General features: G+C 40.4%; 1 protein-coding gene across 1 annotated transcript; it reads right to left on the bottom strand.

The window, feature by feature from the left end:
- Positions 1-1,588: 1,588 nt before the first annotated feature.
- On the bottom strand, positions 1,589-19,588 carry LOC118794314 (double C2-like domain-containing protein alpha). Its single transcript, XM_036552544.1, has 11 exons — positions 19,505-19,588; positions 14,785-15,116; positions 14,292-14,371; positions 11,362-11,436; positions 11,162-11,271; positions 8,210-8,336; positions 7,653-7,712; positions 4,661-4,863; positions 3,140-3,221; positions 2,243-2,339; positions 1,589-1,908 (listed from the first exon to the last, which is right to left on the bottom strand). Exons 2-11 carry the CDS (start codon positions 15,110-15,112, stop codon positions 1,772-1,774), a joined length of 1,299 nt encoding a protein of 432 aa, XP_036408437.1. The 5' UTR covers positions 15,113-15,116; positions 19,505-19,588; the 3' UTR covers positions 1,589-1,771.
- Between the last annotated feature and the right edge of the window lie 4,542 nt (positions 19,589-24,130).

The raw sequence follows: 24,130 nt of genomic DNA, 5'->3' as shown, positions 1-24,130 counted from the left end.
ACCTTAAGCTTCTACACTTCTACACTACATTCTTAATTTATTGACAATTATTGAGTTTTACTAAATATCTTTAAAAGCAGACACTCTGAAAATGTTCTAAAGCCTATTTCTCCTAAACACTGCAAAATTTTACAACTCACAAAAGTCATTTTTATTAATATCATTTACAGACCAGTTAAAAAAAAAAAACAACCTGGTAAATATTAAGAACATTGAAGAAAAATCCTCATGGGATTGACTGTACAAATAGAGTGGGTATTGGAGTATGTGTATTTTTCAGTGTCTGTACATTCCATATATACATACATACATACATACTGGTGTGTAGTCTCTGTCTGCCAGCCTGGAGTGAAGAGTGAAGAGAACACTAAGTCATGTTAACTGATGGGTGTTGTGACACTGCTGAATCACTCAGCTGGGAAGGAGCCAAATATGGGGGGTCGGGGTGGGCGGGGGAGGGGTGTTAGATCCTTGGATGAAAACTGTTTTATCGTGAGCACAGATTCCATCAGCTGCTAACATATCAGCCATATCTGTGACTACCACCACAACACTACTATTCATGACTCATTGCAGTAGGCTTTACCCAGCTCTGAGTTTAATATTATTCAGTATGAATGTTTTTTTCATGCTTGATCTGACTGGAGCTGGGGTCGTATTGCCAGATTTATATGGCAAAAATAACATTCACACAGTTATAAATGTATTTACCGCATTCCAAATTTATTTGATATTACAGAAACACCTGGCATAAGGGCAAATATTACCACGCTCAAGAACAGAACAGTACAAAACCATCAATGTAAACACTCAATTGACGTTATTATAAATTCACATTCATACATTAAGACATGCATTGTAATCAGCACTGTGATTCACCAGTGTGAGGAACAGGTTTGTGTGAATCAGTATTTCGCTCCATTGATATAAAGGAAGAGTGCAACTCATGCTGCACGGACACAACAGCCAAACCGCAGGTTACTTTAATGAGGGATTCAGTATATTACTTTACTGTAATAATAATAACAATAATAATGGTGATAATAACAACAAATCTGTATTATTATATAATTTCAGCATGACCATCCACTCTCTGCATTAAAATTATGGAGTGCATTGTATATGTCAAAAGTAATATTTTGATAATGATTTAGTTAATGTTTTGCATACATACAGTCAACATGGAAAAATCAACAATTATGATTACTTTTAGGAATGAATAACCATAATGCGCAGTGCTTGATGGCAAATTGTTAATGACAATATTTGTCCTTTAAAACTGTCTTACAGTTTTTCTTGGAAGCATTCTATAAACAATAATAATGAAACATTGAGCAGATGGAGTGAGGAGTGAGTGGGGAAACAATGATGAGATACAAATCATTGCAACCAAGCAGACTGATAGAATCAAACAGGATAGCACCCTTAAAAAATGTTCATTGAGCAACACAGAAAAATCATCAAGATAATGAATGAATCAAAAAAATATATATATGAATGAAATAATTTCTTGAGTTTATCTGAGGATCTATATAATTGAGGAAACTAACAAACAAACAAAACACATAAACTGAGAAGGTGGAGCAATACGAAGTCTGGAAGGGAAAAGTCTCAGTGATAGATCGCAATGCATCATAAACTGTAACATGCAGAGACAAAACTTCAACGGTCTCTCTGTGGTAATTGCATGTGTATCCCAGCCACTTGCACCCTTTACGCTTCACTTCTGAAGTCAATCGTGGCCAATGGAAAGACGGTGTGTCCTGTCAATTCAGTCATGGTAGGTGGATCTTGGCAGCTCATTGGTCAGCGTGTGCCACCGCTCCACCTTCTTTCCTTTGTTATTCAGACAGTCCATCCAGTGTCTGAGTGCATTTCCCTGCGATTGACAGCCCAGAGACACTCCACCTAGCACACACACACTGCCATTATTATCATTAGAAATATTATATGTCATAATAACAGCAGTGTTCATCATTAACCCCAATGATGACTCATCTCTTATGCATATGTTAGTTACAATTCTTGTATTAATACTGATTACAAATGTAAATATTCAAAGCACATTGAAACTATTATTGCAGCGAACAAGCCATTACAAATGATAGCAGTTATGTGTTAATACCAAAAAGAATTACTATAATAAAACAGGATAATTCAGACTATGGCATTAATCTACAACCCCATAATCAATGCAGCAATGTTAGCTGCTAGAAATAACTGTAACAGCAGCCCATCTCACCTATAAAGTCATTAGACCTGCCCAGGTCATAGTCCCAGACTGTGACCTCCAATGTCTTATTTCTCAGCTCTGAGAGAGAGATCTCATAGAAAAACTCCTGTGTAGGAGGAAACATATAAAATGGAATGAGAGAAAAAAATATGAGACTGAGAAATACCACTTTTAAAGCCAAGAATAAAAGCCAGTTTCCAAGGTCTTGGATATTAGCCTGACTGTCTTGAATAACCATTGCTGGATTTCTGAAGTGGTGCACACATTGTTAATTTCAGATGTCTCTCGATTTTATTCTGGATTTTGAAGCTCTCATTGGTTAAAGAATGCCTTACAGAGTAAAAAGTGAAGGTTTATCTGTCGGTGTATTCTTATGTATTGAATTGAATTGGCAAGATATTAAAATGAACTTTGCCTGTAATAAAAGGGAAAATGTTAAGGATATAAATGTTAAATGTTAAAATGTTCAAAAATAAAAAAATACAATCTGTGTAGCAGCAATGCAAATGAATATGTTCAAGATTATACAAATGAGAGCTAAATAATAGCAAAATAAAATGAAAATATTGTGCAATAAGTCAAGAACAATTGAGATTTTTTACGAGTCAATGCATGCACATACAGTATATATATGTATACATTATATATATATACATATATATACATATATATACATTGCATTTGTGTGATTGTGTGTTTTAATGGTATACTGGCTGTACATGGGGACCATCAGATAGTCTCTTAATAGATTACTGAAAAGTACTGAAAAATTTCTCTCTACAGACAAATTCTGTCCAAAAAGATGTTTACGGCCACAGAACAAGATGGTGAAATGACACTGACCCCCAGAGACAAAGCCGAAGCAGAGTACAAAACAAACTTATGCACAAACATCAGGCGATTTACCTCATTAAATTCTGGGTTGAGAGTCTTTTTTATGACAGCGGTTTTGTGCTTGGATTTCTTGTGTAGGTCTGGCTTAAGGTATCTGCGATGGAGAAAAGGGGAAAGAGGTGCGGAGGGGATTACATTGCTGTCAGAGGCAGGATGACAGACACACAGAGACACGTGCACGCATTTTTATTTGCTGTCTTCTGCCTTTGTGGAGATGCCCCACTGATTTCCATGAAATTTTGATCTGCTGTATTTAACTGTAGTTTACACAGAGCACACACACACATCCACCCACCCACCCACGCATGCACAGACACACGCGCACACACTGACACACACACACGCATACACAAGCACCATGTGGAGACTTGGCTTTGATCAAGAGCACTCTGTGGTGAGAAAGAGGAAGAGAGGGAGAGATATAGAGAGAGAGAAAAAGGGGAGGGAGAGAGAAGGGAGACAGATGTGTGCGTTTGTGTATGTGTGCATGTATGCGTGTGTGTGTGTGTGCGCGTGTGCGCGTGTGTGTTTGTGCGTGTGTGCGTGTGTGTGTGTGTGTGTGTGTGTGTGTGTGTGTGTGTGTGTGTGTGTGTGTGTGTGTGCGCGTGTGCGTGTGTGCGTTTGTGCGTGTGTGTGTGTGTGTGTGTGTGTGTGTGTGTGTGTGTGTGTGTGTGTGTGCGCGTGTGCGCGTGTGCGTGTGTGTGTTTGTGCGTGTGTGTGTGTGTGTGTGTGTGTGTGTGTGTGTGTGTGTGTGTGTGTGTGTGTGTGTGAGTGTTTGTGTGCATGCATGTGTGTGGTGGCTGGTGGGTGGGTGGGTTTGCGCAGTGTGTGTGGGGGGGTTGCTTGTCTGTTCGTGTACCATCTTTGTTTTTTTGCCTTGGGAAAAATAACTGGTTGGGAACCTTCATCTAAAGAAATGACAAGAGACAGAAAGAGTGAGTGGGAGAGAGAGAGAAGGCGAGAGATGTGTGTTGTTGTTTTTAAACACATTACAGTGTCCGGTTTCCTTTACTTATATTGCTCTGGCCCTCCTCCTCCTCCCCAGCTCTCTCACTTTCTCTTTTTACTGTTTACAAACTAGTCACAGCCTTATCATGAAACTGACAGAACTGTCGCCTTTCCACTTTTCCAGTCATTCGTTTTTCTCTCTGCTTCTTTGTTCCTCCTTTCTCTCTTACACTATCTTTCTCCAAACACCTCTCTCCCACTTCTTCATCTTGGCACCCTCTTCCTCTTCCCTTTTCAGCGCTTCCCTTAACACCGCTTAACTCCACTTGTCTCTTACCCTCTGTATCTCTCAGTCACTCCACCCCTCCCACCACGCCAGCTCCTCTCCCTCTCTCTGAATGTGTGTATATCTCTGACTCACACACCCCTCTCCTCTCCTCTGTTCTTCTTTCTCCGTCTTTTCAATTTGAGCCCTATCTCTCGTGCAACCTGGTCTACCCCAAAACTTTTTCTCCTCTTCCTTCTCTGGTGTGTTCATGTGGGTCTCTGCGTCTGCCCCGCCCTCCTCCTCCTCCTCCTCCTCACGTTTTGACGTAGGGGTCGGAGAAGCCGTTGACGTCCATGGCGGCCAGGTGGGCACAGCGCTGGACCCCCACGCACAGCCCGCTGCGCGCCCCCTCCTTGGCCCCACCTCCCTCACCGTCCTCCTCGGCGGGCGGGGGCAGGAACTGCAGGGAGAGCAGCAGCCGCCCCCTCTCCTCCAGGTTCCTCTGCAGCTCATTCTCCCACTGTGAGGGAGAGGAAAGGAGGAAAAGGGGCGGAGTGGTGGAGGGGAGAGGGGAGGTGGGGGGATTCCGGTTAATATGGCGCATGTAAATACCGTGTAGTACTGCAAATTAACACTGACATTGAGAGGAAGACAGAGAAAGAGGGTCAGCATGGTTTTTTTTTGTGGCAATGAATTCAACAACCCTTGTAATATGTACTGCAGAAACAGATCACTGTAGGACCTCTAGCTGTATTGCCCTTGCACAATGTGTATGTATATTCAGTACTATGTAATGAAAAACACATGTCTGCACAAAGCTCCATTGGCCATTTCATTTATTACAGCAAATGTATTATATATTATTATTATTATTGTAGCATTTATTATAGAACTGCCATCTCCCTATTTCTGTGAAGTAGCGCTGGCTTTGCCACTTTTTCTCTTTGTTTCTGTTCCCTGTCACTCTGTTTATGATCTCATCATTGACACTCGCACAGAAACAGAAGACAGGTCATTATTGATAATGTGATCATCTCTCTCTCTCTCTCTCTCTCTCTCTCTCTCTCTCTCTCTCTCTCTCTCTCTCTCTCTCTCTCTCTCTCTCTCTCTCCCTGCTCTCTGGCCCACACACCTACAGTCTCCCTCTCTTGCCATCCTTCCCTCATCCCCCTCCCATTTCTGTGCCAAACCTCAGGGCCTCATTAATACTGATGCTGTGTAGGCTGTCTGAATACTGATTCACCCTCTCTCTTTTCTGTCTTTCTCTCTCTTTCTCTCTCACTCTCTCTCTCTCTCTCTCTCTCTCTCTCCTTGTATGTGCTCTCACTGTGCTGTGATGTCCAGAGTGGTCAGCCAGGCTCTCTTGTTGAACACCCATCTGAGTCTGCCAGCTTGTAGGCCCATTGGTATAATTGTAATGCATTGCTTGCACCCGAAACAGCGACACTCTAAAATGAATACAAATGAACAAACGGCCTCATGAGGAGACAGAAAGACAGATGGTACAAGCAACAAGGAACTAAGATGGACAAACATACCAATAGGTGAGAGATCAAGGCTAGCAGACATACCAACGAGCAGACGACAGACATGGAGACAGGCTGATTGTAAGACCAGGCTTGAGGTGATTTAATTACATATTTCAATACTTTCCCCCTATTGCACAGTTCATGTGTAAGAATATAAACATAAATAATCCATCCAAAACCTAAATATACAGTAGATCTGTTTTGGGGTAATTACAAGTCAGTTTTCATCCAATGGTAAATATTAACTAAATGTGTCTGAATCCAAAAGCAAATAACCCCCTTTAATAACTTGTACTCACATTTTCATTCCCTAATTACTGAACAGAGTGTTATGTAATTCATTCAGCTATTGTATAATGTTTGGTCCATTGACCGGCCCATCACCCATCACTGATTCTCCTATCACTGCCTCCTATTACTGCCTTTGTCCCTCTCTCTGATGTTCTGCCCCATGTACCCATGCCGTAAACCAACTGCTGACTGCCAGTATGCCGTGCCGACTCATCTTTTTCTACCCTGTAATTTCTTAATCCCTTGAAACTCTGAAATCACCCTGCTTCCTCACTTCCTTTCTTCCCCGAACAAGAAAGAGCTGCCCATCACCTGCTCTTTGCTTTCCCTCCCTTTCAATGTGGATTTCATTCCTGCCACTCAGCACAATGCTGCTTTTCGATCCGTCACCGACCGCCTTTTTTACTGCTCAAGTAGATCATCTTCTGTTTTAATTACCCTTGATCTCTCATCTGCCTTTTGACACAGTAGATCAATCCGTTCTTGTCTCTACTTTTTGGCTGTTTGGAAATATGTGGCACCTCTGATGCTTTGGTTCTCTTCTGTCGCCGATCACAGTTATCAGGTCTCCTAGAGACGTTCTTTAAACTGTCTCCACAGATTTGTCAGGTAACATGTCATCATGTTTCTTGGTCCTCTCACTGCCTCTCCTGCCTTAACACTTCTGTGCATGGAGTACACAGCTATTTCTCTTGTTTCCCTTTTCTGTTTCCCAAGTCTCCTCTCAGGTGTCCTAAACTTAATCCTCCTATTTCTTCCCCTTCCGTCAGCCTGTGTGTGTGTGTTGGTTGGGGGAAGGAGGGGTGTCTCTTAGAAATTTGTACCTGCTTCTATCAACATATAAGCATTTCACTTACTGTTCACACTTTTTTCTATGAATGTCACATTTTATGTGACACTCATAGAATGACAGAATGTATCCATTTCTATCAACAAATCCTTGCTCTTCTTGTCAAAATTTCTGCTATTTTTTGCCTAAAGTATTGCTGTTATACCATCCCTGGCCTTATCCACTTTTGTGCTCTGCATCCTCTTTGATAAATGCAGATTGCATTGTCTTTCCTCTCTTCCTCACTTCTCTCATGCCACTCCATTACTCATTTCCCTTTACAGGCTCTCTATTGCTGCTTGAATTCACTTCAGTCCTCCCAGCCCTGGCTAAAAACTGTAATAAATGTCCTTTATATTCAATGCATCATCTTCTCCTGCACTTCCTCTCGTCTGATGAGATCACCATCTATTGGTAGACTGCGTCTTTCATCTCATCATCAGATGTAATTTGTTATTCAAGATTTTGTTTGATATTGTATTTCTCACTGTTATTAATGTCTCACGTATTGTATGTTACCCTGAATAAAACATTAAGTGAAATAAAAGTGCAATTTGAGTCGGGATGCCTGAAATATTCAACTGCGAGGCAAATGCACTGAGGTTTCCCCACGTTTATCTCTGAGAGCTAGAGGGATGGGAGGAGGGAGGGAGAGGGTACCTCTCTCAGGTAGCAGGAGATCCCGCGTAGCGCCGTACTCATGGCGGTAGGAGATGGAAGCTGAGGAGGAGAGAGGAAAACAAGGGGTTAATTGTGCTCTGTTAATCATTCACTGCTACACTTACTGCAAGAGACATTCTGCATGACCCAAGGCAATATTTCTGGGGTCTGGTTCTGGATGCAACACTGATGTGGTATATTGAATGCATTGTAGTTTGGTCTGAAGTTGAAGCTAAGGCAATAGCAATAATATAATATACACATTATAATATAATGTATTGTAATATATATTATAACATGATATAACTATGATTATCATTATTTTGGAATTGCATGCCTATATATTAGATGCCTGTACAGGTTATAGCAGCCATAGTGAGGACCTGTATAGTGAATAGACTCAATACTGATGGCTAGTCATTGCCGAATGGTGATTAGAGGTTACAGTGGTAAAGCATTCCTGCAAGCCTCTGCTGCATGGCAGAGAAGCGTTTTCCCTCTCAGGGGGAACTACTTTGGCCTTGCCCCGAACCCTGTCCCCTGTTCCCCTCACTCACAGGAGGCGGGTGCTCCAGACAGATGTTGTAGTGCTTAGGCTGGTCTGGCTTCAGTCGCCGTAGAGGTATTCTAACCTCCCCAATAAACTCGTTGTGGGTCAGCTTGTCCTCATCACACACTGACACCCTGAGGGGGGGAGAGAGAGAAAGAGAGAGAGAGAAAGACTCTGACTTAAAGCTCTTTATTAAAAATTTGTTTGAGGGAAAAAAAAGAAAAAAATGGAAAAAGACATCACACTGAGACCTTGAGAGGGCCAGAGATAGACTGAGACAATAGGCAGAGAGAGGGAGGGGTATTACACTTGTGATTGATTATGCGCCCTGACCTTTCAGCCCTATTTCAGCTATCCAGACATGAAAAATATTGGCTAAATGTTCTATTTCTGCTCACTGAGGTTTATTACACTTTCCAATAACATGATGATTTTGCCAATTTGCTGCTGATCCTCGAGGATGATGATCCTTAACAATGTATAATTTTGCAACAATATGCACAGGCAATACTAGTGTTTGAACAATGCAGTACTTTTTTAACATCTTGATGAAGTTATTTGCAATTGAACTACTTTTGAAAATGAATAATTTCACCATATATATGCTTTTTAGCAGATATGTGGTGAAAGAGTATGCTGTACACTGTACATAATAGATAACTGGACATTATTGGATTTTGAAGGTTGCATTCATGTTCATAACAATGTTGAAACTGTTGTGAAGCTTCTAGAGCAAACTTATTTCATTTATTAAAAATTGCATAAGGTTGGTCTATGTGTAAGGACGAATAATATGTTCTATTAACTTCTGACAAAAACCTGCTATGGATATTTGAAAAAATATTTGAATCTTGACCCAGCCAGCATTTTGTCTGACATAGACCCAAGTGCCATACAGTCTACCGTACTGATTAGTCTAGCTGTGTTTGCTGGAAAAACATTTCCAGACACAACCAAATAATACTCTCTGGCTCTGTTATTTGAGATTCCTTCTGTTTTTGGCTTATGTTCTACTGCCTCCATTTAAAATGATGACAGGCTAGACACAACTGAACATCATCAACACCGCACTGCTGGAGACAGCCATGCACTAATGGCTGTATTAGAAATCTTTAGGGTATGAGAGAGTGATTAAAATATGAATTATGGAAAGCAAAAATTTGTATGGTAACGTGCTAAAGGACACAAAGGCATAGACTAACAAGCAGGTGTGCACTTACAGTACATTCATACATATCCAGCCTAAAGGCAGAAAAAAATATTGACATAGTTATGGATCGATGTTATTTGACCTTTACGTAAAAGGGCACCTTTGAGACACACCGTAGGTATGAAAGGCCACTGTGTCATCAACCATACCGATGTACAACACATATGGGGCATACTAAATAAAATAGCTCAGAAACATCATGTGCAAACTGACAGATTAGCAGAGCCAAGAGTACAACTGGAAACAAAAAGGACAACAATAAGAGATATGAAGGCTGGCAAAGCTGAGATGTGTGGGCCTTCAGGCAGAGGAGCAGATTGATTTGCAAAGGCAATCTGCAGTCAGAGTTTAGTCCAGCAATGAATCCGTGACCTCAGAGGATGTCCAAATTACCTCTTGTCAGCTGCCACTTACATGCCTGGTTATTCAAAATGCATAAAACACAGAGGGTCTTACAGAGCGGCGTTGCCCAGGGATACCATTCATTAGTTTTTTAGGCACAAGGTAATTTGCCTTTCATAATCTTGTAAACCTGAGTGTTGCAATTCTCCATTATTTCTTAAGGAATAATCCAAGTAACCCATGCAGGCACTTTGCAGGGATAAGATTAGAGTATTGGAATTCAAGTGGAAAGTGGATGGGAAAGAGCTTTATGAAATAGAGGATTGCTAAATGTATAATAGCTTTGGTACGCCTGATTTAAGGGACAGTTAAGTGCTTTGGTGATGGAATGTCTCTGAAGACTCTGAAGCAATTTGATTTTAATACATTAGTATGCAGCATATTGGGAATCTTAAGAAACATTCCAGGTGAAACATAAAGATACAATTGCATTAGGATGGTACCAAGTAAAGATATTGCCCATCTAGCTATTTCTCAGTCTCTGATTATCTCTGATATCTCTCTGTTTCTCACTCTCATTCTCACACAAATACACGTAAATACACACAAACACAAAAAAGCTTACACAGTCTCATATGCTTGTACACATACGTGCACATACACACACACACACCAGTGGCAGTGGGTGAGCTGGAAACAGGGGAAGCCTGAACATTACCTTTAAATCTATCATTACTTTCACGCTGTTCCCCTTTATCCTCCTTGATTAACAATAAAACAAATAATTCACAGAATAATCAACACCAATCGCTTAATTAGAATAAATTATTATGCTCGTGAAACACCGCACATTGTCTGAAATTTGTGTGCCATTGCGAAAGCTACAGCATGAGATTATTTAATATTATTTAATTAATCGGCACCAATCACGTGCCGCCACTGACGCATGCATATGTAACTCCGTTGTTACTCTTGCATACAGAGACTGTTTTAGAGAGACTTTACCCTATAGGAGACTAATATAATTAAATACCCTTTGGAAGAGACTATGACCTTAATCTGTCACTCAAAAAGGGGACAGAGGAACAAGAGATGCAGGAAAGCCATCAATAGTGAGAGAGAAAGACCAAATGACAGATGAAGGCAAGGACAGACAAACGCAGAGACAAAGACCAGGAATGCATGAATTTAAAGACATGCAAAAAATAGAAAAAGATTCACAAACATATACCGACGAAAACATACTAACAGCATAAGTTGAGCACAGGAACACTTAATGAATAGAACTCCTCTAAATCTACCCCTCTTCTAAACCTATGCAACGGTGAGTTCTATGGTAAGCCAAGTAAGGTTCTATGGTAATGAAGAACGTTAGACATGCAGACGTATAAACAGATGGAAGTATACCTGAGTATTTTTCTGTACATGTCCTCCTCGGTGATGCCATGGTAGGTGAGAGTCTCATTCCACACAGGATTCAGAGAGTTACGAACAGTCTTAGTCTTCAACTTGTTTGCCTATGATATAATGTATAAATTAAGATCTGTAATGACAACATCACCGCCATTAGTGCCACCTCCCATACAGTCTTCAGTAATGACATTAACCTTGCAGGCTCCAGGAAGCAGGTGCAGTTTAACATACGGATCTGCCAGGCCATTGAAATCCATTGGCTTCAGACCCTAGGGAAAGGCAGAGAGACAAGGATACATCTCAGTTTTCACCAAGTGTGGTTGTACTACATAGACAATCCAGAAGCTGCTCTGAGAGAGAGCAGGAGACTTAGATTTACTGAAGAGGATTTATTGATTATTGAAAATGGTACTCTCTAAGTAAGGTCAAGTAAGGTTAGAATTTACAGTAGAAGTGACAACAGTATAACCACCTTGGCTCTCAGTACTCTGCTGTACCAGATGTTAAACAGGATAAGTGGATGTTTTGGATAAAAGCATCTGCCAAATGAATAAATGTAAATATAAATGTAATGTGAAATGAGTGTCAAAAACATGGAAGTATGGAGTATGGTCAATGCAGTGAGGTGGAGACAGACAGAAATGATGACGTGAAGTCTGGTGCATGCACTACTTTATGTACATTTTCAGGAGGTAATAAAAATATGTGGGCAACACTGTGAGAGATTGCATTACATTTTGTTAGAGGGACCAGACAACAACATTCCTCAAAGTGGTGCAGAAGCGCCAAGTTGTCCATCCAGGGGCATGGCATGAGACAGGGTGACAATCTGATTCAGCTACAACTTAGGTTTTATTTCTGCTTTTTTTGAAATAACTTCCACCCTCTGCCTGATGCTAGATACTACACAAGTTCAAATCTGGGCGGATTCCTAATCTGAGACAGCAGAGCCGAAAACTGCAGGAACAGTAGTTTCACGGCTGAGCTCTGGCAGTAATATTTAAAGTAATAGATCTCCCAAAAGTGGCCAAATGTCAAGAAAACTACTTTACTGTAGAGTACATTTTCTCGACATTTCACACCCATGGGCCACGTTAATGTATGTCATAGTGTCATGGCCTTTGAGGACAGCACTTTCACAGTGCTGTCAATCATGTCTATGCCCTGAAATAAACCTATTGTGACAAAATAACACACTAGAACACTCCCTTAAGTATACATTCCAGTGTTTCACACATGAGTCAAACAGAGTGCAATGCCATGACCGTGAAATGTTATATGGTATAACTTAAGGTACATATCATGCAGCTGTGAAATTATTGGCAAAAAACTATATTAACCCCCAGGTATACATGCAATTGAAACTTTTATTGGCAAAGTTTGCAATAAAAGAGTTATTGTACAGGGTTTCAGTTTAGCTAATTTTCAACTAGCACTGTTTTAACATGCTGCCTGTGTGTACATGTATGTCTACAGTTTGTATGTCTCCTCTTGAGAGGTGATCACTTGATTTTAAGCAATTTAAATAGCACTGACGCTGACACAAAAACAGCTTAATGTATTATCAACCAGTTATCCAGTAAATAGCATGTGTCCCGATTCTTGCAAGACAATGATAGATAGCAAAGGAATCTGGACGAGTGTAGGTCTAAAGGTGGTATTCCAGAGTATGCAAATACTCTACACATGCTTAATGAAATATCTCAGAGGTAATTTATAACTGATGATACTCATAATATTATAATATGTTTGCCTTACTGTGTGAAGATGCAGTTAGAGACTTGGTGTACCTAAAAAGGGAGGTTGCACTGATTGATGTGGCTTTTTTTTTTCAAATTTCTAGAAATTGCTGTGTATTGAAAAGGGGCTTTTAATATATTTAATGAAATGTGTTAAAATGAGACTTAGGTCATTGTTAGTTGTTGAATGAAATGAGAGCGTGGAGATACTTCTACTCAGGAAGCTGATAATAAGGCCATGGAAATTTTAATATTTTTATATGTCTATTGTTTTTATCTGTTTATCTTTGTCATTATAGAAGAACAAAGATGCCAGATGCAAAGAAATTTTCTGTGCACAGGAGACAATAAACAATCGTCTCTCTGTCTATTGACATTGTTTTGATTTATTAAACGTGTTTCATTCCAAATTACAGCCTCACTGATTTCATCTGATATTCATGTTTTTCCAATTACATGTGATACAAGTCTTTAGTGTCTGTCAAACCCAAGTCCGTGGCGGTTACAGTGTCAATGTTCCAGTTCGGATTGGTGATAAATGCATGTTCAGCATTTCTGGTTCACTGGAACAAACAGAATTCAACATAGATATTGTGTATATGATTTTTGTACATGTCCAAATGCAAAAACTACTGTCTACACTCATTTATCATCATTAAACTGGGCAATATTTGTTGAAATGATAAACTGTATACAACACGGAGGATGCTAGCGTTTACATGTGCATGAAAATAGCTTGCACCAGCAAAAGTACAGACATCTGATGAATGACACCTGAGAATTGTCTCTGGTAAGTCTCAGAAAAAGTTATTCTGGTACTTTTTTTCCTGATGTGAGAATTCAGTAGGGTTTCAAGGTTGCAGCTAAGATTGAATTTAAAATGCAGGAGAAGAACGCCTCAGGCACTTGGTGTGTTACAATAGTGGAGGGATTCACTCCCATGTCTTCCAAACACTGGCGTGATTTATGCATCATCTCATTCTGCTGCGGTCAGTACTGTCTTGTGTTCTGCCCCCTACTGTTGCACTGCTCCAGCTTTTCCCCTTTTGCTCCATTGCCTGGACTGGTGCGATTTCTGTCTTACCACGTGACGATTTCTGTCCTGCCAGGTTTGGAATCTACTCAGTGCCCTCACAGACCAGCCCATTGACCCACATCAAAATAATATAAGATGAGTGAGTCTGATGTGAAAATCATGGATATCATGTGAATTATCACAGACAAAGACTGGTTGGGATGTCTCAATGTCCATATCTTAGATTTATTGAAACCCACCCTTGGCAACTATTTTCAGTTGGCAATAGACATCAGAATGACTTATACCAACAATGCAATCTGAACAGAATTGAATAAATTTTTACAGAGAGAGAGAGATGTATGGTTACCTTAGCTTTGAGTATAGTGCAGTGCAAGGAGCTGGTGTCTTTTTCATATAGTAGGCTGAATTCCAGGGTGCCCAAAGAGGCTGAAACACATTGATATAAACATTAAAAGTAGTGGAAATATAACAAGAAACTCAAAGTGCTGGAATCCAAGACTCCTATCCAATCAGTCAGTGTGAATATGCAATATCAAACTCTGTGCTTAAGTACTGTAATGTTCAGTGAAGGTAGTATTCATGTACTCCAACACTTTTTTCCATCACATTAACACAAAGTTAATTTTCTGGAAATGGAGCTTATCTGCAACTGGGTTTTGAAAATATTGCAAAAAACTGCAGCTGAGTAATTTTTGTGAATCACATGGAGAATAGTCTTAAATTAAGTGGATGCCCCCCCCCCCCCCATTCGAATACAATAAAACTAATCATTGAAATGCTGTATGAGTCAGTAGGTTTTTCCGGAATGGCCACAGTGACATAGCGAGGGGTAAACTCACTGCTGTCATCACTGTCACAGCTGTCAATCTCCACAGACGTGTCAACGCTGCCCATCAGCGACAGGGTCCCTCCTCCCCCCGTGGCTCCCGCCAGCATTGGGGACAAAAGGCCGCCGCCCCCCACCATCGAAGTCCCGCTGGCCGTGCTGAGTGCTGACGGGAAGCCAGCCGGGTTGGGGGAGAGGGGCTCAGACACGGAGGATGTGGGAGACAGGCGAGGAAAGTAGGCGGAGATTTGTCTGATTGGTCGGATGGGGCCAGGACATACATCGATCGCCATGTGTTCCTGGATGGATATAGTCAGTTTTTTTCCTTTTCGCACCGTCATAGAGCTGTTTGGGAGAGATATGAATAAAATTATGTAAATCCTATAGGCGGCAAAGGACATTCACTCTTGGCAGCCGAGAGAGCAGGCTGCTTTATGCTTAAGAGGTGTCAATTTCCTATTTCATATATGCCACTTTGACAAGTTTGAGCACTGGCTACATTTTACAGCTTTTCTCAGTTTTAATTGCCTTTTTTTTGCTGAGCATTAATATTTCTCTCATTGTTTTCAAACAAAATGTCAATCTTCAACACATTTTTTTTTCAAAAGAATCAATGTGTAGCTCAATACTTACAAAAAACAACCAAGGAAACCTTGTTTATCAAAAGCAAAACTTTGTTTACAGCAGAAAGCAAATATTTCCACCAACATTAACCTATAACTCACACGTGCAAATCTTACTGCCCAATCGTTCAACCACCAATCAGTCTTTAATGACCTATAAAAGAGGCCACCAGCGAAAGTATTGATTCTTTTCCCAGAGGGGCCTAACTTGTCAGATGTTGTTGTGTGGAGACAGAATGTATATGACAGTTAACCAAGCAAGATTGCAAGACAGCATGAACGCTGGCTGTCAGGCAATATTTTTCCCCATGGTGTATTGCAAGGGTTATGCATATGGTAAAATATACTGTGTGATGCAGATGAAGACATATGACCTGACAGAAATCAAAGGATGTATTTTCAGTAAACAGTAACAACCTGAGGTCATATTTCTGATGTGTATTTCCTTCCACTGCTATGCTCTCCACTGCACTACTGGACATGTATAATCGGCTTGACTTTTAAAGTAATGTTCTGCTGGATCTTTTTACTGCATAGAGGAAAAATGATTATTTATTATTAGTTAATTATTAACTTAAATCTGTCCAAAAAAGGCAGAAAATCCTCTGTCTGAATTTTTTTTGGGGGAAGTCAAGTGATGGAAGATGATTGTAGTTTTTGAAGGTAACACGAATTTTATTATTATCAAAACGTGGAAGAGAGTTATTTGCTAATTTGTTATTTCGCACCATATTTTATGGGTCTGACTTTATGAAAATGAACAGCATTTGAAAAAATGTGTTTCTGTGATTGGGAAAACAAAAAACTGTAGTATGTCGATATAAATGATGGAACTGGACTAATTAAGCCAGTGGGCAACTGGGTGTGATGAAAAGCTAAATACACTACATCTACAATGGACACAATGGCGCTGCAAGCCCATGCACACATAAATTGACTGGGAACTGCTGCACACTCAAGGTGATGTGACAAAAGCAGCAATTCAAGCCCCACTCCAATTACAGGCTTGAATAATCCTCTCAAAATAAAACAAAATTGTGACATTTAGACTTTCCACTCTCTGCAAAAGAGAACATAAACAGGCCATTGGTACCTTGGAACTGGACAGTTTCTGTGACCAAAATCATAATTCTAAGATATCAAGCTTACAGCTATGAGACTTTAACATTAATTGTATTATATACACAGATTTGCAAAGACTTAATGCTCATTTAAGTGAGTTTCTAGGGATGTGCAGCTGCACTGAAAAGACCAAATTCCCCTTTCAGGACTTCTCTTGCATAACAAAGCAATTGATATTTCTGGATGTGATACAGCAAAACCCATTTTCAGCCAAGACAGAGCGCAACCTATTCATCAGCAATTTCATGACAAGGCGATGTCTTCTGCCAGTCATTCAAACTACTTTCCTGAAGCTCTGACAGAAGATAATGCTTATGCCCATTATCCATTTATTTGATATCTTCTTTATTTCTGGGTGGATACATGGGCACACTTTAAAGGCTTGTTTACAATGTCAGAAAACATTTAATAAAAATGTTACTAAGTATGTTTTTTTTTTAATTAATAAACAGATGTTAGCGAGTGATAGGTAATACAATTTCCACTGCGGCTGTTTATTGCTTTTGTGGCAAAGTGCCTAAATTGTATTTAACTGTAAATATCAATGTTAGAGCCTGACATAAATTTAAAACAAGTCAACAAGCAAGTCATGTTTAATGAATATGAACTGTGTTCTTGTCAGCTATTTTCCAACAGAATAAATATGGCCCTGAAAGTAAGGTGTGACCAAGAAAGGCCAAATATTGAACTTCACATCATCAGTCTTTCAATAATTATTAAGTCTTTCAACTACAGGCTTAATTCTTGGTCCTGACTCTGTCTCCTGGTCTAAGCTCACAGTGAGGGGGTTTTCATTTGGCATTTTCCTTCCTTTTTCACTCATTTTGTTTGTAATTGCCAATTGTATGGTAGCCTCCTCTTACTCCAACAACCTCTGTACTAACACAGAGCCATCCCTGTGCTGGCAGCTCAAAGCCAGTTTGTTCTGCTACTGTCAGCTCCCGGTCACTATCGGCAGATGACACTGCTGGGCTCAACCTCTTTTACTGTTTGAGCCGCTCGGGAATCACAGTAAAGGGGATTTGATGATGTCCTGCATGGGGCATACACATTAGGTATTTTCAGAGGGAAAATAATTATGGCTTCAACAATTGTACGATGCCATAGAGAAGCCCGGTGAACCACATTTTAATCTGCATTTCTTCATCAGCTGCATTTTGACTTCAAAGACTCATGGCAAAGGGCAGGATCAGCAGTGTGGCAGGAGGTATTGAAGGCTGCAGATTTTAAACCCCAGCTGCTGCACTGTAGAATGAGGCACTTAACCGGAATTGCTTCATTAACTATCCTGCTGCTTAAATGGATGGTATGTAAAGCTGTGCCCTATGCACAGCCACCCTAGATAAAGGAATATATAATGACATTAATTCTGTCTGCAAAAGAATGTTCATACGATTGATGACCCGTAAAAGGGGTAACTTAAAAATTTAATGAGCCCCGTGCACATCATAGGACTAAATTGTCTTATTTCACAAATAAAGGCAGTTTGAAAAAGCAATTTTCAGTGGGTTATTGAGTTTTTCCAGAACACACCTCACTTGATAAAAGGATGTACGAATCAGCACTGAGAGAACAGAGCGGAAAGAGAGAGAGGAAAAAAAGAGGGAAATACAGAGACCTAATTGAAAAGAGGAATGCGGGAAGACATTCTCTGCAACTTACATTTAACTGGACTCTGCTGGTAAGACACGAGTACTCTAGCCTCCAGTATTGCAACTCCCACACACTTCTGTCAGCATAATACTGTCAGATATCAAACCTTCACAACGCCTGGAGAAGCAGCAGCAATAAAACTGACATGAACCACTACAAAGATGGTGAGGGAAATGGCGAGGATAACATGTTTGACAAGACAGGTCAGTTATAATGACGGTTACCTAAAAGACCTAGACAATTTTACCAAAATCAGCACAGCAAACAATATCTACTGCACATAATGATCGTAGGTAAACATGGCACAAACAATGCATTTGCATCTGAATTTGACTCCTCCTCTCTCACAAGCATATAATGGACCCAGGTTTGGACCAGACCCAGATGTGGAGTCTTGAGCATGACGTGCAATGTTGAAAAAGAGGAAAAATATGCTACAGAATTTCGTAGAGATTTATCCCCATGGTTGACAGTTCTGCTCTCTCTCCCTCCCAAGCGTGCTCTCTCACTTTGAATTTGATTTATGTCTAACGCTCTGTCACTCCCTCTGCTTTCCTCTTCCCACCGTCCCCTCCTCTGGTCTCCGGTACTCTGTCTTCTCTCTGTCTCTCTCTCTCTCTCTCTCTCTCTCTCTCTCTGTCTGTTTCTATCGCTCCATCACTCTCCTCATCTCTGTTTCACGCATATTCAGGCAAAACAGTTGTAGAACAATATAGTGATCATTATTACTCAAATTAAATAAACCTCGTTTCATTGTGGCAAGTCAGTGTGTCAGCCGATCATCCTGTCAGTTGAACGGCTCACAGGTCAGTCAATCTTCTGGGGGGTCTCAATTCTTGATTGACAGGCAAGAAAGAAGTGGAATGATGACATGCACATTAAGTAAATTGGCGTGTGTGCGTGTGTGTTCACGTCTTGTTATACTTTTCCAGAACATGGTGCTTCACTCAGGATGTAAACAAAGTCAAATGTACATGCATGAAAGCAACAGAGTGACAGATGGAGAGGGAGGGGGGGTTCATCCTGCGTACACACTGTATGAACTGACAGAGCACCCTGGCAGGCATAAGGCAGTATTCATATACTGGATACACAAATGCTGAGAGAGAATGTGAGAGACTGAGACAGAAGCATGGAGCAGAGAAAAAAAAATACATGGAGAAGCAGGAAATGCAGAAGGAAGCAAGGATGACTGGTAAAAAGACAAGGTAAGTGAAATATAAATGTATATGCATTTATATAGGCAGAGAAAACAGGTAAAAGGTGCAGAGGGGGGAAAAATGAAAAGAAGAAGTATTTAATTATGGAAGGAAACTCGAAAGAATCATTTCTTACCTCTGTGATAGCGTGAGTGTGAAAACTCCCTCATAAACGAGCAAATCCCAGAGCAGGGGGGTCTGCACTAACAGGTGGTGAAAAAAAGAGGAGACAGAGATAGAGAGTAGAAGGGAAGGAGGGAGGGAGGGAAGGACGGAGGGAGGGAGGGAGGGGGAGAGAGAGGGATGTCAAGGGGAGAACGTATTAAGTATTCATTAAAAAAAATCTATAATACTGTCATAACAAAGTTGCAACGGAATGAAAGAAAAGCAAAAATAGCGGGATGACAAGATGAGGAGGGGACAGAGGATGGGAGGATAGATTTCATAATATCAAAAAAAGAAAAACAGAGTGATAGAGTGCGATTTTTCCTGGAGAGTCTCTTGAATGTGTGACTCTCACTCTCTCTCTCCCTCTCTGTGTCTCTCTCTCTGTCTTTGTCTCTCGCTTTGTCTCTCTCCCTCTCTCCTTCATGCGATTTCAATTTTTTTTTGCAATATCCTTTTGGTCTGGGAGCATTAATCCTGAGTGTCAATGTTAATGAACTGTACTGTCCGATCAGTGTGCAACCCATCAACATACTCAGTCTCTACATCTTTCTCACTTCCTTCTCTCTTTCCCTCCAAGGCTGTATGCAGTGTAAGTGTTGTGCAAGATACTATGAGCCTGTATTTGCATCTCTCCCTTTCTCTGTATAATTAGAGTCTAATGACACCTCTGTCAGTGATAGACAGAACCAAACACACCCGTCTCCCTTGCTGTTTCCCACTATTGTCTTATTGTTTTCTTCCATCTGTTCCTCTCTCTCCATCTCAATCTGTCAGGGTGTGAGTCAATGAGAGTAACTCCGACTATGACAGAGACTGCAAGAAGGATTTTTCCTGTGAGCGGAATTTTTGTTGTGCAGTTGTCCTTCGTTCAAATCACTCCCACCCAGTTCCTACTCCTTCTCTCCTCCGCTCTGTCTCTCTCCCCCTCCCACACATGATCTCACTGGCTCTCTCTGTGCCAAAGGGATTTTCATCACTGTTTCTGGGGTATTTGTGTGTTTTTGATCTCATGCTCTCCCTTCCTCCCCACTCCATTCCAAGGCTCGGCCATGTGGTTCATACGCTCATGATACCACACTTTGCCCATTATCAGTCTAAAAGGGAACCTGTCTCACCTGCAAATGCCCATAAATCTGAACCACAATTGTTCAGCTGCAATAACACCATCTACTGAGCCAAGAGAAGCAACGTCCCAACCCGCTGGTACCCTAATATACGGCGAGCAGATCAAAAGGCACTGTGAAACAGACACTCTGATCAAGATGCGTGTGTCACACTGTTAGATTGACAGTGACAGCGACAAAGCCAGACACAGACATCGAATGGTCTCATGTGCCTTCATACTGACCGCCCTGTCATCGTCGGAACAAGCTGGCCTTAAAATTCTAGGACTTTTAAGTCATATGCTTAGCCTGAAATTTTCAGCCTGAAATTTCAGGTTAATATGTGTGCAAAATCTACGTTGATGTGTGTGATTCTGTTTGTGTATGTGAACGTGAATGTATGAGCATGTGTGTGGAAACACAGATACTTTAATTTGTCATCAAATGTGTTAATTCTGCCTCCAGGTCTGCTTTGTAGGGATTAGTCAGGGAATGCACAGCGCTTGTTGTTCCAGCAGAATTTGCATAATGAGACTTTGGTTTAATGCTAGAAACATATCTAAATATCACTGCAATAACAAGCTGAATTCGTTTACCCTTTTGAAGAGCAGATAATGAAACCTGGATATAACTTAGTCTTGTCAAAATACAAAAGATCTTTGGTATAGGTGTCCATGTAACTCGGTATATGCACATCCAACAGTTTGTAAATGAGTGAACATCTATAAGGCTGTGTTCCTATCTGTGAGGAGGGTTTGCCTCTTTGGAAATAAGTGAAAGTCTATAAGGTTGTACTCCTCTCTGTGAGGAGGGCACATCTGTCTGTGCACAGGAGAATTTGCGTACTGTCTGTGTGCGCACAAGTGTCCCTCTGTGAACACTATCTCCTTTCCCTTTCCTTTCTGATTGCCCCGCTCTCCTTCTGTGGTGTCAATAGCCATATTAGATGTCCATAATTTGCTACCTAATTTACCAAGAGATCTATTACCTCCGGCTAGATGACATAAAAGAGGGGACAAGAGAGGGAGAGGGAGAGAGAAAGAGAGAGGCAGAAAAACAGAATGTGGGAGAGATATGGTGTATGCCTGGAAGAATAGAGATAAAGAGAAAAGAGGAAGGCACCTCTATATGCTCAACACGCTAGACATCAGAGGCATTGCCATTCTAAATCACAACAGTTTGCCAAATGTGCGCATTTTGCAAAAGTGCAAGGCAGAGCAAGAGTTATAACATGCATGAAATTGGAACTGAATTTCTGTGGACATAATTCATCAAGAGCAATTAAGGCTAATAACGTTAAATTAATTGCTTAAACAAACCTTGAACTGACTGAGGCATAAAAAAAAACATTTACAAATTAACAGACAGTGTGAATGGTGACAATAAACATTGACACATGAGGAGAGAGAAGGAAAACGAGATAAGAAGCCACAAGTACATTTGATATTTGATATATATTGTTCTTGCTTGGACTGACAGACTTTCACAGATATAATTATAGCACCACTGTGGTTCTGCTGCTGATCTGTCTGACAGAGGTCTGACATAATGGAGTGTGATACAGAAGTCAATACAAAGTAGACCCACTCATTGACCCTGTGGGGCTTACAATACATTAACAGTGCCCCCCACAATGCAAGCTTGACTGACACTGAAACATACAGAGGGACACACATTGCATACTCACAACCATAAAACTGTTAAATCTCAATGGTCCCCTTTGAAATTCTGAATGCTGGTTGCTAGGCAACAGGGGGAGTATTCGTACCATGACTGCTGAGGGAATGGGGTGGGGTATGTTGGGGGCTTAAACAGGAAGGAATTATGGCAGGAATTGGGGAATTAACACATCTGAGCTCTGGTTTAAAAATGCCTTCTTCATGTTTCAGAACACGTGCTTCAATGTGTATTTCTAATTGAGGATGTGAGTCAATTAATGGTGTGCATGTGGAAATTTCATAATGAGTGTGCTGAGTGTTTGTTTTAATTTATCTATGTATGCATGTATATTAAATTACATTTACGCTGCTGTTAAGATTTGAATTAATCAATCATGGCTTAAAGCAAGCAACCAACATAAATCAAATGTGCATTCATATATATTGATAAAATACAAATACATTTGGAAAGAGAGTGAATTATTAAATGTTGGCTATCCTTCACTTGTCTGCACATGTGTGTTTAAGAGAGGGAGTGTGAAGGAAAATAGTTAAACAGTTTCCCCTTTATTATGATAACAGACCCTGCTCTCAGCTGAGAACTGTCTCATTGTGGAACTGTACACATCCTGTCCCCGTACTGTCGCTATACTTACTGTATGCACTTTTGTAAGTTGCTTTGGATAAAAGCGTCTGCTAAATAAATAAATGTAAATGTGAATGTAAAATGATACATTGTGAAAGACCAAAAGGAAGAGAGCAAGCAAGAGGGTGGGATGCGTGAGAGATGTATCTGACCTGACTAGTATTCGTGCCGTCCTGCTGTTTGTGCAGTAAAGTGGGACTGAGGGAATGCGGTGTACAGCAACACACATACAGAGATGACATGCACAGTAATCCCGTGAAGTCCAACTCACAGCTGACTCATGGCAAGCCTGAGGGACATACTGTGGCTTTGTAGTCTTCCAGTGACATGACCTGCAATGCTGGGGCATCTTAATGCCCATGCCATTGTGAATAATCAAACCTCACCAGGTTGTACTGAGTACTACCAATGCTCTGGTAAGGTGGCTGTATGTATTAATTTTTGTACAAATTATTTTTGGGGCAGGGGTATTCTTTGTGAAGAGTTTGAAATAATGAGAGTGTGGGTGTTTTGTGTTAACCTTAATTAAAATTGATTTCATACAACTGTTTGAGAATTTGACATTTCAGTAGAACAGTATGTTAGTCAAACCTGAAGAAATGAGTCAAAGTTTATCTGAGTGATATGCCACTTCTTACAGTATTTTTACACTTAATTCACTGTATAATAAATTGATAGTCATCATACCATCACATATGTATATGAACATACAGTACATGTAGTCAATTCAACTTTATTTCACAAGTCAATAATAAAAAAAGAGATCATTTGGATTAAAAAAACTATGAACAATTCCAAGATGGAAGTTGTTAAGGAACATATCATTACCAATATCTCGCTATTTTCCATCCGAAAAAATCTAATCCAGTCGACCAGCTAGGAATATAGGGCTTTTATTTTTTATTTTATTTTTTTTACGGATCCTTTTAAATTAGACTAAAGACACGTGACTTCTCTACTCAATTCAGAAGTGCATATCAGTGATGGTGACATTTTCACGGTTAAAATACCACTTCTATGCAAAGTGAACTTGTTCTATGATGTCCAGTGTATTGCTGCAAATTAAATAATGAATGTTTAAATGTCACAAGACATTTAAAGTTTTACACTTGTGGTAATGGTTTCTTGCTGTATTTTCACACTCCTTGCAGGTAGAATTGTTACTGCCAATCTGAATTTGAGTATAG

Source organism: Megalops cyprinoides, chromosome 19, assembly GCF_013368585.1.
Source record: "Megalops cyprinoides isolate fMegCyp1 chromosome 19, fMegCyp1.pri, whole genome shotgun sequence".
In the NCBI taxonomy this organism is placed as follows: domain Eukaryota; kingdom Metazoa; phylum Chordata; class Actinopteri; order Elopiformes; family Megalopidae; genus Megalops; species Megalops cyprinoides.
The sequence above is the reverse complement of the archived record's forward strand: the minus strand, read 5'-3'. Positions and strand labels throughout refer to the sequence as shown.